This window comes from Neolamprologus multifasciatus, chromosome 5 (genome assembly GCF_963576455.1).
Source record: "Neolamprologus multifasciatus chromosome 5, fNeoMul1.2, whole genome shotgun sequence".
In the NCBI taxonomy this organism is placed as follows: Eukaryota; Metazoa; Chordata; class Actinopteri; order Cichliformes; family Cichlidae; genus Neolamprologus; species Neolamprologus multifasciatus.
In genome coordinates this window covers 30,597,654-30,617,392 of record NC_140443.1, presented here as the reverse complement: position 1 = coordinate 30,617,392, position 19,739 = coordinate 30,597,654, and the positions used below count along the sequence as shown (strand labels likewise).

Genomic DNA, 19,739 nt, shown 5'->3' with positions numbered 1-19,739 from the left:
TGGCTGGGTGCGTGTGTTTGTGTGAAGGGCTTTATGTTCTCACACATTTCTGACTTGCCCAGAAGAGATTCGTCCCACCGAGCTACAAATCTAGGCGACTGGGTGGTCATGGGATTAAAACTGACTGGGCAACTGGGGGCTTTCAGGGAGCTGGGTCATACACCAGGGGTTTAGACTCTTTAGACTTTGTGGTCTCACAGTACCAAGCCTAAGACTTGATGTAGGGGCCCAGAGCTGAAAGGTCAGAGATTAGAGCAGGTCGATGGGTCCACCCAGAGATGGTGCAGGGACTCTCTAACTGCAAACAATGAGTTTTTGCAAACCATCCAACCTTGTTGGGATAAAGCCATCGTTCAAAGGTGAACACGTAACACCTTTAAATTGATCGGCCAACCATGTCGAATCCTCAAACTGCTGGAGCTTGACCTTGTCTGAGCTTCCCATCCATCATCACCAGGCGGGCTAATTAGGGTAGTCTGGTGACTAGCCTTTGTGTGGGAATTTGAAGAATGTCCTCAGTCACATTAAAACCTCCTAATTTATTTTGGTAATATATTAGAGCTAATTGAATCTTTATGTAATGTAGCCACTTATTTTACTGAAACCATATATAAAGTTATTTTTGCTGGATGATAGAAACGCAGAGTAAACTTTAAAGGATCCAACAGTAACACTTTGCTGTGTCTTTGTAGCTTCCCTTGCCATCCAGCCGTCAGCGGTAGTGATTGAGGACAAGGAGCGGACGTGCGATTCCTTGCTCATGTGCATTGTCACAGTACTGAGCCACGGCCTCAGGAGTGGGGGAGGTGTCGGGGACGTCCTACGGAAACCATCCAAAGAGGTATAAAAAACAGGAACCCAACAATGAGGAGAGATCACACCTTTGAGGGTGTGAAGAAGAGTCATAAAATGACCAAATATTGGTTTTCCTGTTTTTTACTTTAAAGTCTAGCAACACAGATGAGACGTACTGGCACATCCCCCTACCATGCACAATAAGTCTAACTCGAGTTCAGCTAAATTGAGAAGCTAACAGATATTTAAAGGTCTATTTAGTCTTATAATAAGGAATTTAATATTAAACATTATAAGTAAAAGTAGACGTGCTGTCAATTTAATATGTGTTGGATGAGGTAATAAGTGTAGTAGAGGATACGAAGCACTTTGAGCGCTCCAGTAGAGTAGAAAAGCACTCCATTTATCAGGAGTCCAGTATGTCTGAAAGTCTGTGATTGAAAGTTGTCCTTTACAAAGAGGATGTTTTCAAAGCTCCAAACATAGCAAAAACACACAGGATGAAGACAAGTTTGTAACTACCACGCATTAGACCTGCAACTCAACCCACAAGATGGCACAAAGAATTATGAATCATTCACACTTTTATTAACTTTATATAACTTATTGCTCATTTGCATTGATGTCACAACTGTTTTCAGTTGTTCAGAAGCATGCCAAACACAACCTTACAGCTGGATTGTACCCATGCAAAAGGGCACTGAGTCATACCAATATGTTAACTTAGTTCTTATATATGTATATAAACTCCTCTCAAAGGACATAATATTTTTATGCATTCTCTTAGAAGTTTTCAGAATCACAGGTCAGTGCTTGTACTTGTAAGACTGCTTTGAAAACTTGTTCAGCTTCATCTGTGAGTAATGATTTAGTAACATGTGTTTGTTTTTTTTTTACTCTCTGCTCCTCACTGACCTTCTAAACTGAAAAATGCTCTCATTGGCTGACATAACGTGCGAGCTTTCATTGCCTGTCTCAATCCCCCCCCCCCCCACAATTTCTTTGGCTTCAACAGGAACCACTTTTTGCAGCAAGGGTTATCTACGACCTGCTCTTCTTCTTCATGGTCATCATTATTGTCCTTAACCTCATCTTTGGTGTCATTATTGACACATTTGCTGACCTGAGAAGTGAGAAGCAGAAGAAAGAGGAAATTCTGAAGACAACATGTTTTATTTGCGGTGAGGAAAGAAGCAAAATAACTTTTTAAAATAGTTAAGACTGTTTAAGTGCTGCTTTTTATGCTTTCAATGGCCCCATTTTAATTTGTGCTCAAGGTTACTGTCCTATTCTCATGAAAGTGAGAACTCTTTAATTTGGGAGGTAGTTATACGTTTCGCTGGCGTTCTCACAGACTTCAGTGTGAACTGATTAGATTTGGGTTATAAAACATTACATGACCTCACATGAGTCCTGCTCTTGTGTGAGTTTCAAACATGGTTACCTGGACTCAAAGCACACTTCTTTCACACAAAGTTAAACCCACAGCTTAACATTTTCTTTCTGTTTTGGATGTGATTTTTATTCTGAAGGTTCTGCCCAAACTGTGGGTCTTTGTCCACCATGCAGTTTATAAATAAAGTTACACATCCAACAGAGCTGAAATGATGAAGGCAAGGAAATTTATGTATGTGCATCCCCAATTTTATATATCAGGAAGGCTTGGACTGAATTTCTTGACATCTGGGACCTCTTTTGAATGAAATAATTAGAAATTAGTGTCAAAGGTGAGGCTTGCCATGACAAACACTGATATCTAATGGAATGAGTCGATGAGGTTGGTGAGAATTCAAGCACATTCAAACAAAGGTGGGAATGGAAACTTGTTTAGTTGGCCTACAACAGCTAGGTGGTAATTCTAGTTTTACTTTTAGAGCCATTCTGCCTACTCGGCAAACGCTGTAATATGTCAGCATTATGGGAATATGACTCATGACCTTTGACACTTCTTTTCCTGTCTTTTTAACCCTCGTTTCTATGTACTAGTAGCACTCCATTCTTCAAGTTTAAAAGAAAAAGCGGAAATGCCTTTTTAGTTCCATTCGAGTCGAAGCTACAGTCAATACGCAACACGTTTCGCTACAGACTCGGTAATTTTGCGGGTGTGAACGATGCAAATGGATGATGATGATGATGATGAAATTAAGGGAAATCAAACGAGTGCCCTGTTCTCAGCTCTCACATGAGCATGCTCCTGCTATGATGCAACTTCACATCAGGTCTGTTTTCAAATGGGGGCTTTTTTTCTTTCTTCTTTTTTTCTTCTGGGTAAACAACCAAACGCCTCCTCTTCCCAGAATGAATGGTTAGTCATGGCAGGTGCTGATGTGGAGGAGGAGTGTTTCTTCCTGTTACCATATGGGTCTTGACCATGTTAGACAGTACACATACTCAGACACTGGCCTCATCTGTCACTGCACCGCCACTTTTTTCCTTCTTTGTCGGGGGGGGGGGGGGGGGGGGGGGGGTAATTTCAACTAAATAATCAGTAGTAAGTTGTAATTGTGCTCGCTTGTTTTGTCTGCCCATTCCCTCATACCCCCATTTCCTGTCTTTAAAAAAAAAAAGTTATGATCATCATCTGTCATTATTTAGGTCACAAGAATGATGATGCAGTCTTGCATAAGAAAATTTATTTCCTCACTTTTCCTAAGAAGTAAAGAGGACAGATTATTTGGTGTGTGTGTGTGTGTGTGTGTGTGTGCGTGTGTGTGTGAGAAATTATGTCTTTTATTTATTTATTTATTTATGTATTTTTAGGTTTGGAAAGAGATAAGTTTGACAACAAGACGGTCACCTTTGAAGAGCACATCAAAGTTGAGCACAACATGTGGCACTACTTGTTCTTCATTGTCCTGGTGAAGGTCAAGGACTCAACAGAGTACACTGGCCCAGAGAGCTATGTGGCTGAAATGATCCGGGTAAGGATGTTGTCACTAACATGCACATGCACTAGTTTAATGAGGGTCTTATTGGAGTAAATACTAGTGTAGCTGCAAGTCTTCTGAGTCTTGATTTCAGTTGCATTAAAAAAGCCCCAAAGAGGATGTTGAAAGACCTTTATTTTAATTAGGTACGTTGTGGATATTTTCTTTCTTTGCTTTAGACGTTAATTTAATTATTGCTAAAGCTACTTCAGTAAGGTAGTATGCGAGTCCCAGTTCCTAATAATATGAATTTACTTAAATTTGTTTTTCAACAGTGTATCTTTCCATCTATTTGCTTTCTGCATTGTTGGGGATGATACTAATTAAGAACTGAGCTACTAGGTACTTATATTACAGACTGATACATCTACCTTTTTTTTTTTTTTTTTTGGTTTTATCCTTTAAATTCACAGACACTCCGGAAATTCTGTAATCGACTTGTTTTTCACTTTCTTCTAGCTGCCTTCCTCTCAAAATAGAGCTCTCGCTCATCTTCTTCAGTGCTACAGGTGTGCCTCAAAGCCTACATTAGCAAAACGTACGGTGCAACACTGTATCTGCTACCGCTGTGGTCTTAACTGAGGTTAACCTTCACTCGTGAAGAACACTGTAGGCGCTTCGACTAGGCGTAAAGGTTTATATGGGTTCGGACAGAAGTGATTACTGCAGTCTTTTTCGCTTCCTGCACTGTGACAGGCAGTAATATTTATTTTTTTTTCACCTCGTGTGCTCTAGTGTACCAGCACTGCTTTTATGTAATCCCTACCTCTGTGACCTTGAATCCTTCCAAAGCATTATCACATCAGTCCATTTTATGAATGGACAATTAACATTCAGGCACAGTCTGCCATTGGCATAAAAGGTTTTAATCCTCTGAAGGAGGCATGCATTGTTTTAATCATTAAACACACATGCATGCACCCTTTACATCACCACATGACAGCCACTTTGGCATGCAAACACACTGAAACCTTGAGTTATTTATTTTACTTTTTTCTATCCTGACATAATGCATATTTCTATGTGTTGTATAGAAAGTATGTCATCACTGTTATTAGTTCCAACGAAGGCTTTGCTATCATAAAATACTATAAGATAGCAAATGCCAAGTGCTCGTGTTTATGCCAAACAGAGCGGCACATCAGATAAATGTACAGCCAGCGGAGAACGTGATTCAAGTGGATATCTGTAGAATTGTGCCTTTCAGAAAAATAAAAGGGCCTGAAAAGTGATTGTTTTGATTGCTGCATCATACCTGTAGTCTGTGAGCAATTAGAAAGCATTTTAACTGCCACAGGAAAGCCCCTGTTTCTGAAGTGGTTGCTCCCCTGACGCACTTGTGCAGCCGTCAGTTTTTGACCCAGTTTCTCATTCGATGCCATTTAGCCCACTTTCCTGCTTTTTGCCTTGATCTGCTACCCTTAGTCTTGTGAGGAACCACCTGATTTGGGATTAACTCCATGTCCTCTCGCTCATTAGCGGTGTACTCCCACTGAGCCAAAATACGTTTGTCAAGGGTTCATTCCGACTGGGTTAAGGGTCTTAGCCAAACAGAAGAAGTTACACATTGTGTGAAAGATGCCGGCGTGCCCAGTCATCCTTAACATCAACTCTCAGCAAGTGTCCTTGTGTCTCGTTACAAAGAGTATATCATTCATAGAGCGTCTGTCATAAAACGCATTCGGTAAATCATTCACGGAGGTTAAATTGAGTCACGTTGTGTGCAAGGATATCGTTTTATCAGCTTTTAAAATGGGATGAGGTTTGTTGGAGTTTTTTGGTTTTATTTTTTGGTTGGGTGGCAGACGGAAAACCATACAACACTTATTTAACTTATTTTTTAGATATTAAAAAAATCCTGCATGAAAGAATGTAAGTAAACATGTAATGTTATCTACGTTAAATAAAACTTCACAATAATATTCATATTTTTTAAACCATAATAAATTATCGTACAGTCATACATACATCTAATTTTTTATACAACATACAGCTAATTTCAACTGTGCTAGTTTCTGATTTTTCTCCAGTTTTTGGATACTTGCTGTGTTAAACTTTATTTGAATGCACAAAAGTTGCATGACGATAATAATAATGAATACATACATATATTACAGTAATAAGAGTTATTAATGAATTATTTTGTTATAGATTTTTCAGTTGTTAGCTCTTGTTTTTTCTTTTCTTTTATTACAGACATATTCCACTGTATTTACCAGTGATTTGATTAGCAGATGGTATATTTTCAGGCTCTTGTGTTTCAATCTGAGCTGCCTCTCTCCCACTGTGTTTCGATTTTTTTGATGCTGCACTAACGTGGAAGAAGCAGCGGGACATAAGGGGGTGTAGAAGTCAGACTACTCTGACAATGACTGGGACTGACGTCAATGGTGGAGGGCTCTGGGTGAAATGTCATATCTAAGGTGTTAAAAAGAAAACAGTAAAAAAGACAATGCTCAGTTTGCACCGATTGCCCTACTTCTAATTATGTCCGACGCTTAAAAAAAATGACACCCATGCTCTATTTGCAGTATTTCCAATCATCTGCTGCCGTAAACGTTCAAGACTGTGATAATTCTGGGAGGGGGGGAGAAGGGGGGGCATTTATTTGCATATTTGTAAAGTGAGTGGGTCGTCAGCTTATCAGGTGGCTTGTGGCATGACTGTGACGTTTTGTGTTGCTGTTTTAACCACACAGCATCCTGTTTCTCTGTCATGGCCCGTGCGGTTTTAATAATGAAAAATGTACTTCCGTCATTTCCATTGAACCAGCACGTTGTAGACTCTTAAGTCATGCCTGCGCTTCTCAGTTTACTGGAAGTGCTTTCATATGTAAACACTGGGGATGGAAAGAAGGCTAGGCCGTTAAGTGATAAAGTCGTCAAACAAACACACGTGTGGCTGCAACCTGCGGGCGACATCCAAATAGGGGAAATGACCTCTGTCGTGTTTAGGTGATTTTTTTGTTTTGTTTTGTTTTGTTTTTTTAAGCAGAGCCGAGTCTGGGAACAGGAAGGTGTTTTCAAATTATTATATCTGTGACAGTCAGTGAGAGATAACAATCTTTCTTAGAGAGACTGGAGCGTTCCAATAATCAAAATGGCACATTTGTATCTTTTTATTTAATTGAATTTCTTACACGTACCAAATATTGCAGTAGCTGTCCTCAGATATAGAAGTGCGTGTTAGAGTGGGAGGAGGCAGGTAAACTAGTAAACACAGCCTCTGTCTCTTTGCATTCAGGAAGTGGAACTTGCTCACAGCCGTCCTCTCCTCCTTTCAGAATGACTGTTGCTGCTCATTATTTTAGTGTTGTGTGATTCCCCCTCGGGCTACCGTCTGACCCAGGGCTGGTTTGCGGTATGCACGGCCACCTCACTTGCGTCGATGTCTCCAAATCGACCACTGAAACGCGGGGACTTTTTCAGCCCAGTTCTTTGGCACTGCACGATTTCTGGCCAGTGACCTCAGTGCCTGCAGTGCAGCACACTTGCATTTCATTCATGCAGCATTAGGGCAGATCGTTGTGCTGATTTAAGGAACATGACAGTGATAATATGCAAGTGTGTTGATTAAGATTTCAACATAAATGCCTCTTTGGGAGAACACACATTAACCGTGGTATTTGGGGAAAAGGCACTAAAAACAGTTTACAACAACCTGTGAGCTGACTGCTGGCTTATGTGACTTTGCCCTTCTGCATTCTGCTTCATCTAAATAACATTATTAACATTTTATTGTTTTTATATATGATGCACATCAAATGTTGCTATCTCTTGGTTGCTGCTGCACGTGGAAGTCTCATTCCCGACAGTCTACAAAAACTTATTGCAAGCAGAGAGCATTTTGAAGTAGTGATGAGAACATTCGAGATCTCGGTGTTTATCTGTGTATATGATGCAAAGAATGTGGAGTCATATGAGAAAATTTCTGTATGCCTGCCAGTGTGATCGTCTGTTCTTTAAGATTAGGCGTGACAGAAACAGATCAAACAAGCGAGCTGCCTCGTGTGAGTGATTTCAAGAATGCCTGCGTATCCCATGTGATTCTAATATGGAAAGCCCCATTCTAATTAGTTTGATTCCGCTTATAGAGTCAGCTTCAAATCACTGCACACAAGCCAGACACTAAAACTGGGCGTTAGATGGGGGGGTACAAATTTCATTTGGCCTTTTGCCATTTAAGCTTGTTCTGGTGAGTTAAAATTAGAATGAGAAGTGAAAAACTTCCTAGAAAATTGCAAAGGTTCCAGCACCCTGAAGGCAGTCACGGGGAACGTGATAAATACATTTCATTGTGTCTCCATGCCCCTCCTAACAAATCAAATTTCTATTTACCAGGAGCACAACTTGGACTGGTTTCCAAGAATGCGGGCCATGTCTTTGGTCAGCAGTGACGCAGATGGGGAGCAAAATGAGATCAGAAATCTGCAGGAGAAACTGGAGTCCACAATGAAACTGGTGTCCACCCTCACAGGCCAGCTGACCGAGCTCAAGGAACAGGTCGGTTTGAGCTAAAGTTGATCAAAAGACCGAGAATCTGATTTTGATGTCTGACACTTTGTCAGGGGGAGAAACATGAAGCATTAGAGGGTTTCTTTTTTCTTTTTGAAAAGAGCAAAGCTGACGTTTTTTCAGTTTTGTTTGTTTGTTTGCTCCTCATTGCCCTTTAGATGCAGAGCTTTCTAAATGCAAAAGGTGGTGAGTCATAGTTCACAGCACCGCTCATGAGATTCTCAATCTGATTTTATTTTCATCACTGAGCTATAAGCACATTTTTTGTTTCTCTGGATTATAGACCCGTTAGCTAAGCTTTTTTCTTTGTATCTGTCTTATTTCGGTGCGTTATTAAACCAAACTTCAGTTCAGTTTGGTTATTCTGTAAAAGATTTTACTTTTTGCATTCAGCAGACACACTAGAACTTGTGTAAGGATACAGTTCTGCTGGTATTGCATATCCAGGAAAACAAGACGATTGTTGCACAATCTGCTGTTTCTAGTAAACAGAATTGTAAAAAGCCTTTTTACCCTCGAAATGAGAACTATTTGTGAGGAAGTGAATGTTTCAGAGACATTTTGACCCAGACAGTAGGGGAAATGATTATTGTGCCTCCAAGAGCGATGACGGGCACAGGAACATCTGTCACATCGCGCTGCAACGCACAAATGCTCGCATAGCCTGCTTTGATTTCTTTTCCTTCGCTTGATGAATTTAAACTCTTTACTTTCTCAGGAACAAACCAACGTTTATTCACCGGAGAGTGAAAATTATGCCATGAGCGCTCTCCATGTTGTGTCACTCAAAAGATTGCCATAATTAGCGGATTATAGCGCAAAAAGGACAGCATGCTATTGCTGTCTGACTTTAAATGATATTTTTCTCTAACACATCCCTCTGCGCAGAATTATTTCTGCTGGAACACTCATTACAGGACCACTTTGTCTTCTCACTTTTAATATTGTTGTGTTTCACTGCCGAGGTGCAAATCACCACTTTATGTCAATTAAAGTAAATTCTTAGCAGAAAACCCTCTCTTGTTCCTGCTCGTATAAAGGTTAGCACCTGCGTTTTGACTCATGCGCTTCTCTTGATCTCTGAAATTTCTCTTGACTGAGTTTCAGGATTAGTAGTTTGTATTCGGCTGCTTTCGTCAGAAGACACAGCAAAGTGGATGACAAGGCTGGCAGGATTTCAGAAGAATGTGTTTCAGTTGAGCTGCATGCAGAGTTTGCTGCTGCATTTTGTCAGTTTCTATAAGGTGCTGCGAAAGACTGAATCAATTACGACTGCAGAGCAGAGAAGGTGGAATAATTTTTTCTTTTTTCTTCTTTTAACAAAACGAGCCCTCTCTGTTCCCCTCAGATGACAGAGCAGAGGAAGCAGAAGCAGCGGATCGGCCTTTTGGGACACCCTCAGCACATGAACGTCAACCCTCAGCAGCCTGCGTGAGGTCGACCGGCACACAGCCCTGAAGGAGCTCCGCGTTGGCTTTGCGCCCAGGTGGAGCGCGCACTCCTCACGCCGAGGTTGCACATAATGTATACTGCACTGAGTGTAACTTATAATGGTAGGGAAACACTGTAACATAGGTAGTCATAAGGCGATGTGTAGCTCTACCCACCACGCATGTGTTACTCTAGAACGTGACACTCACCCACCTCATTCTGTTCAGGCCTGTCAGAACTGGTGCCAAATGTTTCCTAGGTAGAAATCATTTGGATTTCTCAACACATGGCCTTCACTGGTTGAACTTGAAATGGGGGGAAAAAGCTGACTGGACAAGAGGGAATAGTCCCATTGTTGTTCTTTTTTTTATGTTATTGTTCTCTATTTATATTTCTAGAATAATGAGCAGTATTACACGTCTTATTTTTGTATGTTGTGCAATATATTAACTTAAATATGCAACCTCATTGGTGTGTGGGTTTAAATTCCATCATTTATGTCTTATTTAAAAGCACAGCCCGATGTTTTGTCTCTGGATAAAATAGAGAGCTGTTGGTTGTCTGTACTTACACACAGATAGGGATAATACTTAATAAGCTGGCCTTCTCAGTTTTACTTTCTTCTTTTATTTCTTGAAAATGTGCGTACTTGTTGAGGGGGAACGGCACTCAGTATAGATAGCATATTGTTTGAGAGCAATATATACGGATAGTTTACTTTCACCTGTGTAAAGCCAACAGTGTCATATCTCAGTGCTAACTAATTTTATGATATATTTGCTTTCTTATTTAACTGGGTCGTAAAGGACATTTAGTGCCACTCATGCTAATATTTGCTCAGGAGTTGTGTCATTTTTACAATAATAAATTTGTCCAGTTTTTGCAGCAGACTTCTTCCATTTGTGCCTGTTTTTGGTCCTCGAGTTAAGTCTGAGACATGTTTGCTGCTTGTGCCGAGTCACTTTTATTTCCACCAAAACTCATTAGTTGCTACTGTTAGACTTCTCTCATTTTTGGACTACCTATGTGTATATACAATTTGTTGCTTACCTTCGCTTTTGTATAGAAAAATGACAAGGGGGGGGGAAAAACGGTTACTTATGAATATTATAATTACTTTAAAAAATTTAGGCGCTATGAATTTGTATACTGGAGTAGAATTATTTATTAAAATTGATGTAATTATCCTTTACTCCCTTTGCTGTGTTTGATTGTTATTGATGTGCTTTTACAGGATTTATGTGTTTTTGTTTACAAATGCACACCTTCGTACATTACCACATGACTCATTTTTTTAAATACTGCCTTTGTATCTTTATTTCAGTAACTGCAGACCTATAAAGCAGAAAAATGTATGAATTTGTCTTCATCTGATCACACAAATGGATACTGAAATACAAATGCCGCTCACTGGCAATAAGCAAAATGTTCTATATGGGTTCACACGGAAAGTTTGGTTTAAAAATTAAACTGGGCCACGTCCCGAATTATTCTTCTGGCTTTCAGAGAATCTGTATATGCTGACTGGAAACGGGGAACATCTGAGTAGAATATATCCTCATTGATCAGGGACTTTCCTGATTCTCTGACAGCCAAGTATATGTTCACCAAGCTCTACTTAATGTGTAACTGTCCAGGTTCAATCAGTTGGTGTCCTGATATTTAGAAGCACTTGATTTTTTTAAATTCATTTCTTAATGAAATGTCTGCATACAAGAGCCATTCATTTGTCAGTCATTTCCAGAAAAATGTAAACAATTTTCTACAAAATTATCCCTCCAAAACCCTTAAACGAGAACCTCGGGGCAAAATCAGCATTCTTGCTTGAGTGTTTTTCAGCAGATAAACTGTGGTCAGAGAAGCTCATGCTTCATAATGCCGATTCTTGCATAAGGAAGGTGGTAGTAGGTGCAGACTTGCTGCATCTGTAAATGCAAACTTTAAGGGTGCAGCGTGGTTACAATGATTCTTAAACAACTTATATCAACTAATATTTTAGGGCAAGGAGAACGAGTGCAAATTTTCTACACTAATGGGAGTAGGCTATATGCACACAGTTCGGGGTAATCAGATACTGGCATCTGTTAATATTATTTTAAAACCACACAGTTTGGCACCTAATTGTGTGAAATGATAAGAAATGCGGACAGAGTTGAAAACAGTAGTTGACACCCCCTCCCTCCCTTATCGGAATTAAGAGCAAAATCTTATCTGCAACCCCTTCCCGTTCCCTCCTCTCCTCTCCGTTGTTTTGAAGCTGTTTCTATATTTAGTCTGTCTGCTTCGGGACGTCGGCGGGTGGAACCGACCGACCAGTCGGGCATTCTCGGTCGTCTGCTCGACTGACGTCACCGACAGGGATCCGCTCTTCGGCTCTCTCCCAGCCATGAGGCGCTCAACGTGACAGCGCGCTGGGTACAAGCAGGTCTAATAAGTACCAGCACGGTGCGGGTATGTAGAGAGAAAACGCGCCACCACAAGGACTCTGTCATCCTGCCGCAGGTGCACGTGCCGCACACCAGACCCGTACAGAATGAAATTACACGGGTGTCCACGCCACATTGAGCGCGTGACACTTGGCAGGCTCTGAAAATGCGGAGAGTTAATATGAGTGGCCCGCTGGCCGCACTGAAACGTTGAGACCCCATAGATAATTATCGCGTGACTTATCGTGTTGCAACTGTTTGTTTCGCCCGCATTGAGCCCAGTGTAAGTTAGCGTGAGGAAATAAAGCGTCTAAAATGAGCAAAGTCATGGAAAACTTATTGTAAACAAGTGTTGCAAATTAATGATAAAAGCTTCTTCTGTGTTATAATTTCTACATGTTAACTAGTTTCGCTTAATTTTACCACACTTTTTTTTTTCATCTCAAAATTTAGGCCTTTTGCCCAATAATAAAAAAATAAAAAAGTTGTATTTCAGCGTCAAGGCTATAGTATTTTATGCTAGTGTTTCTATAGTGCAGCTTACTATGCCAGTTAAAATGGGGAAAGCGGCTCCACACTTCTAACTGTCCAGGGGAAATCTGTTGCTCTACTTTCTGCCTACATAAACACGCTCTGCTCTGCAAACACGACTCAACCCCCGAGATCCGAAGCGTGGTGGTACACGGGACTCGGCCCCGGTGGAGGAGTACTACACAAATGGGTGTGCTCCAGCAGCAGCAGAGAGAGGGGGGCGGAGCGAGCGGGGAGGTGAGGAGTTGAAAGCACCGTCCAACACGTGAGGCTCATGTGACGGAGCGGAGTCTGTGTCTGTAGCTGAGAGACGTGCCTGCAGTCACAGGGTTTATTTAACACGTAGTCAGAAATCCACCCAGCTCTCACACATTGCGCCGGGTGTGGAGCCTCCCTAGACATACTACTGAGTCCCGGACCTCAGGGCGACAAAACTCCAGCTGCGCTCGACTGCAGCTCACAACAGGAAAACGCACTAACACTGGATAAGAGGAAATACTTTTTTCTCCTTTATTTTTTTTATCTTGGAAAGTTTTTTTCATTTTGAATTGCGACTGCTGGGACACATTTTGGAGCTTTTTAAAAAAAAAAACAAAACAAAACAAAACAAAACATTTTCTTCAGGTTTTACATTTAATCGACATGGAGAGGATTACCAGCGCGCAACCACCTCCCTGTATGCCAAAACACCCCTCTCTGGATATAGCTGACATGCAAGGGTAAACGAAGCAATTTCTTTTACTTAAAAAAATTAAAAAAAAAATGTCATTCTGCGCTTTATACTGAAGCTCTGTGAAATCAACTAATTTAATCTTCTCTCCAAAGAGTGGATTTTCCAATTTATGTGTACAAACCCAGGAGGGGCATGAAGCGAGATAATGAGAGCAAGGTAAGTTCTAGTTTTTACAAGTGTAATATATTTAAACAGTTAAATCTGAGCAGAATTTCACTGACCACCTTTCACAACCCTCTCCAGGAGACATACAAGTTGCCCCACCGACTTATCGAGAAGAAGAGACGCGACAGAATAAACGAATGCATTGCCCAACTGAAAGATTTATTGCCAGAACATCTTAAGCTTACAGTGAGTATTATTTCTGCATATGGCAGGTTTGCTAACAGCCAGGGAATCTGAGACGCCACATGGTTCTGCTGAGCAGTTTGTTTGCGCCAGACTTTCAGTTCAGTTTTGAAGCCTTAAAAAATATTTATATACATATGTCTATATTTATTTTATCTTAAGAGAAGAACTGAATAATAATAATTTTTAAAAAGTTTTATTTTTTAAATTTTAATTGCAATCGTACTTTTTTTTTTTTTTTTAAATTAATTTAATTTCTTTGATATTTTAAAATTTGTTACTAGAAGTTTTTGTACGTGTGTACATGGACTGCATGACTTCCCGGGTGTTCCAGACTTGTTCTCTGTTCAGCTGCAGAATGTGTTACATAAGAAAGATCAACATGCTTATTGAAGGTCTTCCTGTTTTAGACGCTGGGTCATTTGGAGAAAGCTGTGGTGCTGGAACTCACTCTCAAGCATGTGAAAGCCCTGAGTTCTCTCCTGGAGCAGCAGCAGCAGAAAATTATCGCTCTACAGAAGGACCTGCAGCTTGGTAAGTTTGAGTTTTCATTTTTATTTTTCTTATTTGTTTACGGCTGTGAAGTGGAAATGGTACAGAGGCATCACTGGGACTGGCACTGGTGTTTTATTGAGGTAAAACTTGCTGTAAAGAGGATTTAAACTTTTTTTTTAATCACCTAGGTGATCATGGAGGTGACAGCGCTGAGAGCAGCGAGGAGATGTTCCGCTCTGGCTTTCACTTATGCGCCAAAGAGGTTCTGCACTATATGGCCACCCAAGAAAGCAGCAGGGACTTGACTCCTTCACACGTAATCACTCACATCCAAAAGGTAGCAGCGGAAGTCCTGCAGCATCGAAGCAGCCTTCGGCCGGATGAGGATGTGGGCTCTTCTGAAAAAGTGATGAAATCCGCCGGACAGCCACAGAGGGCCTCTGAAGGCCCTGCTAAGAACTGCGTCCCAGTCATTCAAAGGACTTATCCCCACGGGACAGGGGAGCTGAGCGGTAGTGACACAGACACTGACAGTGGCTATGGGGGAGAACATGACAAGCGGGACCCCAAAGCCCAGTGGTCAGAAAGCCACTCGATGGAGGGGGAGCTCAAGCATTCGGGATCTGAGCGCATGGCCAGTGCCATCAAGCAGGAGGACGATGAGCCTCGGGCCAAGAAGCTGAGATCGGACTCCCCAGAAGATGAAATTCTCTCCAGTCACACGACAGAAGTTCCTGGTAGTTACATGAGCTTCTCCCCTAACCAGAACCCGTTTTGCCTTCCCTTCTACCTCATCCCTCCCGCAGCGGCGGCAGCAGCAGCGTATCTGCCCATGCTGGAGAAATGCTGGTACCCTGGGGGCTTGCCTGTCATGTACCCAGGCATGAGCGGTTCTGCAGCAGGCCTACCCGCAGAGGCACTTCCCTCGTCTCTGATGATGTCCATGTCCCCGAGGGCAGGATCTCCAGTACACCAGAGTCGCATGGACTCCCCCACGTTTCACAAAGCTTTAAAGCAGGTCGCTCCCTTGAATCTGGAAACCAAAGACTGAGCAGATGTGTCACAAATCGTATCCTCTGAATGTCGAATGGGATAAACGAACACGAAAGCACTGGTATCCCGTTAAACAGCAGCTGTAGTTTGACCCATTGTGTCCCACCTCCATCTATCATGAGCTCCTGAAGTGAAATGAGACTTTCTGTGGGGATTCTGGCATGGCCACGAGAAGGCTCATGTTAGACCTTTAGCATGGCTCTGAAATACTGTGAGTTTTAATACGGTCAGTTTAGAGTGCACGAGGGAGCGCGCAAGTGTTTTTCTGCAATACCTGTCATCTCAGCACTTATTGTTGAATGTCAAAGGTTAACCTAGAATGTAAGGTGTAGACTAACGCTTCCACACACAAACACACACCCCATTTGAAAACATTTTGGAGCTAATTTCTTTGCGCGTGCATACAAACACACACGCCAGTCTGTAATGAATGTAAAGATTGAACAAAAGCTCCGTCATAGATGCTGCTTGAATGACTTTTAAGAATGATCTACTTTCAGTGTTTGTTGCTCCTGTAACTGCAACAAACTATTGTTTTAGACCTACCACAAAAAAACAAAAAAATATTGCCCCTTTAACTCCTTCAGTTATGGCAAAGCTAAATGAAGGCAGAGTTTAGAGTTCAAAGAATTCAGGGCGTTGTCGCCGTACGAGGTGTGTCACTCATGTCTGTCGATGAATGATGTGGCCATACACGCTTTTATGATTTAATTTGTTGCTCGTGACTGTTTGTGCATTTTTTTTTAGGTGGAGTTCCTGTGAAGCAGTGTCTTGTAATTATTTCTTTTGCTTATACTACTCCTACATCTCTATTTTTGATACATGACCCACTGAGTGTATTTTGTAGGGAAAGGCTGAGGGAGCGATTGGCTGTACGCTGCGACATCGTGTACGGTATACATACGGCGTCAGCCTGATTTGCATATTGCCCACTGCTTTCCTGTCGAGTCCAGGCCTGTTTTTAGCTCATGCTGTTGCCTTTACTCGTTTTAACACAGACACAAACGGTGGCAGGTGATTCAAACGTATTTGCTTTAAATGTGTCTGTGGCAAAGAGAGTGAATGTAAAGTTCAAACAAATATAATAGTTTTGTATAGAAAGAGGTACTTGGGATTTTTATTTTGAAATGTAACGCAAAGGATGTACATATTTTGTATATAAAGTATTATTGATATATATTAAAGTATTAATAAAGCTTTTCCCCTCCCTGTGGAATTTGTGTTGGACTGCCTGTTGGCTTAAACGTGTTGTAGCCAGCCACCCTGACAGTTTCTCATAACAAGGCATACTTACATAACACTTACATAACCCATAAAGCAACACAGTCTCTGTAAATCAATAGCGTGTCTTAGACTACTGTGAACATTTTCAATTCCGAATGATATCTACAGAAATGTGCAAAGGAATCGTTCATATTTATTTAACCGTCGGCTATTACAGATGAGTAACAGTGGAAAGGAAGAACTTGCTATTATAACCCACTAGTATGACGATCCATAGTGTGAGTCTGAAACCTGGAGATAATGTTCCTAAAAAAGAATAAAGTGGGCATGAACTTCGTGTTCACCGAATTACGAGAAGTTTACCTTTTGTGGTTTAATTCTCAAGTGGGCCATACCTGTGTCTGGAGATAAGATGTGTCTGGCAGCTTTAGAAGACCACAGTGGAAATGGTATTTGAGGTTATGAGGGAAAGGACTTTTAAGCCTTTGATTTACTTTCGTGTTTAATATGGAATACGTGTCTCCGCCGACCTTCTGCCGCTCGTTTGGGGGCTGTTTCCTGCGTGGTAATGCAGCTGTAGCTGTAGTAATAGTGAAAATAAAAAGGCCGATATCATGAGCCGCTTACCACAGACTACGTCTCCATGAGGCGCGTGGAAATGACAGTTTTTCTTTTCTTGTAAACAATATGTTAATTTAAAAAAAAATAATAAAAAATTTAGTCTACAAAGACTGTTAAGGTTGCAAATGCGCCTGACTAATCCAACCATGCGACACAAGCGCCACCTTGTGGAATTAGAGCTTCATTTCGTGTGATAAATTTTAATAAGAGCAAAATGTTTCAGTAACGATTACATTTTAAAGAAGTTTGCTGAAAGCAGTCATCAAAATAAAATACATTCTCACTGTTGCCTTGGTCAGCGTGTGTTTGCAGAATTTGCAGAAAACTGCACTAATCATTGAATAGTAAGTGTCTCAGATTACTTCATGGGGTGTGAAATGGGTTTCCATTAGTAATGAAATTCAAATACTTTCTTTTACCCAACTCATTGGTGAGGTCAAGTTTTTCCACCGGTAGCTAACAGCTGTTCACCAGCACCAAGCAACAAGCAAATAAAATGACAACAGCTGACCGATTTAGCCTTTACTACGTCAGATATTTTTCTCATGATTTGGTGGAACCAGACCAGGGTCTAATAAGCCTTGGATATAATCAAAAACAACATTTAATTGTGCCAGTGTGTTTTTTAATTGGTTTATTTAGTCAGCGCATTGTTAAATTAAAATAAGTCTGGGGATGAATACCTGACAAAACAGGTGGAAGAATGTGGAGCTCTGTGTGATTTTTGTTGGTGCGCTGTACAGAAGATCCACAAGGGACTGTGTTGTCTCTATTTCCGTTCACCTTGTACACCTCAGACTTTCAGTACAAATCCAGGTTATCCTACTTACAGAAGTACTCTGATATTTCTGTAGTGGTTGAGCATATTAATGATGGGCAGAGGAGGAGTGTAGAGCACTAGTGGATGATTTATGGAGTTGTCTGAAAGATGCCCAATGAATTAATTTTACCAAGTGGATCATTATGGTAACTTGATTGACCTTTGTTATTATTATTTATTTTTATTTTATTTTATTTATTACAGACTGGACAGACATGACTGGGGGATGGGAAAGGGAGAAAGAAAGGGAGGGAAAGAAAAACAGAGAGGAAGAGGGACAGTGAGAGAAGAGGAAAAAGAAGAAAACAAGCAAAAAGAGAGCAAAACAATATGGAGACCACAGCAATAACCTAGACAAGTGTAAGTAACAATAAATACTAAATAGTAAATGTTATTTTGCAGCACGCAAGACTGACAGCGCACGATGTGCTTTGAGGTAGCAGCCAAGAAAGATATAGTTTGTGTCTGTGATCACCCGTGTGTACACCTGTGTCCACACCTGTGTAGACGAGCGCGCTTGTATTCAAAAGGTTTCTCCATGTGAATTTCTGCTAGAGGTTGTGGGGAGCCATAGCCCTGCCCCCCAGGCCCCAGACATCCAGAAGCCCCCAGAGCGCGAGAGCCCAAGGAGGACCATCGAAGGGGCAGCCGCGCAACCCTACCGGAAAGAGCTGAGGAGAGCCCGAGACATGGGGTCACCCAGCAGGCATGGTGCAGAAGCCACAGGGAGCTGCAGCAAAAACCACCAATGCACCGACGTCTGAGGGCACCTGAGATGTTCCCAGATCGTCTAAGACCCGACCTGACACAGACACACACATACACAAACATGCATTCCCACCCTCATGCACACATATATAAATACTCAACACTCGCCCAACATGGAGACAAACAGAAATGGACACTGTACTCACACTCCCCACACATACTCTATACCCCAGGAGATGTTATCCTTTTCCCTGGGGAAGAGACAAGCAGTCCTGCAGCACCCGAGAGGCCCAGCATCCCAGACCCCGACCAGAAGGCCCCTGCCCCGACTAGCAAACAGCAAGTCTGCTAGTCTGCAGCATTCAGATCCACCCCAAAAATCATTCAGTGCTCAGAGAAACTGCACTATACCCAAGAGCTGCATCTGAGACCAAAGTAGAAGTTTGGCCATAATGCACAGCAGTACCTTCAGCAAGAATCAAACACCTCAAACCAACTGTCAACTATGCTGGTTCAAGGGTGATGATTTTTTTCAAAAAGAGCTTGTTCTGCAGCCACAAGAGATAGTCACCTTGCAGCTGACAAACTCCTCTGCGTGACAAAGTTTTCTAGAGTCAAATGTGAGGCCATTTGTCCGACAGCTAAAGCTTCTCCTAAATTAGGCCATGCACCAGGATAATGACCCCAGGTACAGAAGCAAATCTACAGCATGGAAGCCCAGACCTCAACCTGACTGAAATGCTGTGTATAAAGGAATGCTTGCAATACTTGAATTGAAGCAGCAGAGTTGCGGCTGCTAACTGCTGGTTCTGTAAACTACTCAAACATAGAATGATTGCGATATTGAACTAAAACAAATGCCTGAATCCTAAATTGTGGATATCCTATTGTGGTGATCGGAAATGTAAAACTAAATGTGATTAAGAAAGTTTTCCTTTGTATATATTACTTTGCATCCAGTGGTTAACATATACTAAAGAGCATATATTTTCATTATAGTCCAAATTTTTTTAGATACATTGAAACCTCTTGTTTATTTTGTGCCATGTACTGTCACATATACTAAGCCTAATTCCACAATGATTGCCTGAGCCTATTCTTGTTAAATGATGA

At 41.4% G+C, this 19,739-nt stretch overlaps 2 protein-coding genes across 22 annotated transcripts in view; both read left to right on the top strand.

The window, feature by feature from the left end:
* The window catches only part of itpr1b (inositol 1,4,5-trisphosphate receptor, type 1b), an 82,029-nt gene extending 71,170 nt beyond the window's left edge, over positions 1-10,859 (top strand). For all 20 annotated transcript variants that reach the window (XM_085158799.1, XM_085158800.1, XM_085158796.1 and 17 more), the window contains 5 exons: positions 693-841; positions 1,811-1,976; positions 3,556-3,716; positions 8,063-8,224; positions 9,585-10,859. In XM_085158799.1, coding sequence (XP_085014925.1) covers positions 693-841; positions 1,811-1,976; positions 3,556-3,716; positions 8,063-8,224; positions 9,585-9,671 — 725 coding nt within the window. In that variant the 3' untranslated portion in view covers positions 9,672-10,859. The remainder of the gene's footprint in view (positions 1-692; positions 842-1,810; positions 1,977-3,555; positions 3,717-8,062; positions 8,225-9,584) is intronic.
* A 1,756-nt stretch (positions 10,860-12,615) lies between these two features.
* bhlhe40 (basic helix-loop-helix family, member e40) lies at positions 12,616-19,627 on the top strand. Of its 2 annotated transcripts, XR_014873991.1 has the most exons (6): positions 12,616-13,343; positions 13,450-13,513; positions 13,601-13,708; positions 14,116-14,239; positions 14,389-18,278; positions 18,474-19,627. XR_014873991.1 is itself a non-coding variant. In XM_085158802.1 (5 exons), the coding sequence occupies exons 1-5, from the start codon at positions 13,267-13,269 to the stop codon at positions 15,249-15,251; spliced, it is 1,236 nt and encodes a 411-aa protein (XP_085014928.1). In that variant the 5' UTR covers positions 12,616-13,266; the 3' UTR covers positions 15,252-19,627. The 2 variants fall into 2 exon arrangements, 1 of the variants encoding a protein (XP_085014928.1); XM_085158802.1 differs by having other exon boundaries at positions 14,389-19,627.
* The last annotated feature ends 112 nt before the right edge of the window (positions 19,628-19,739 follow it).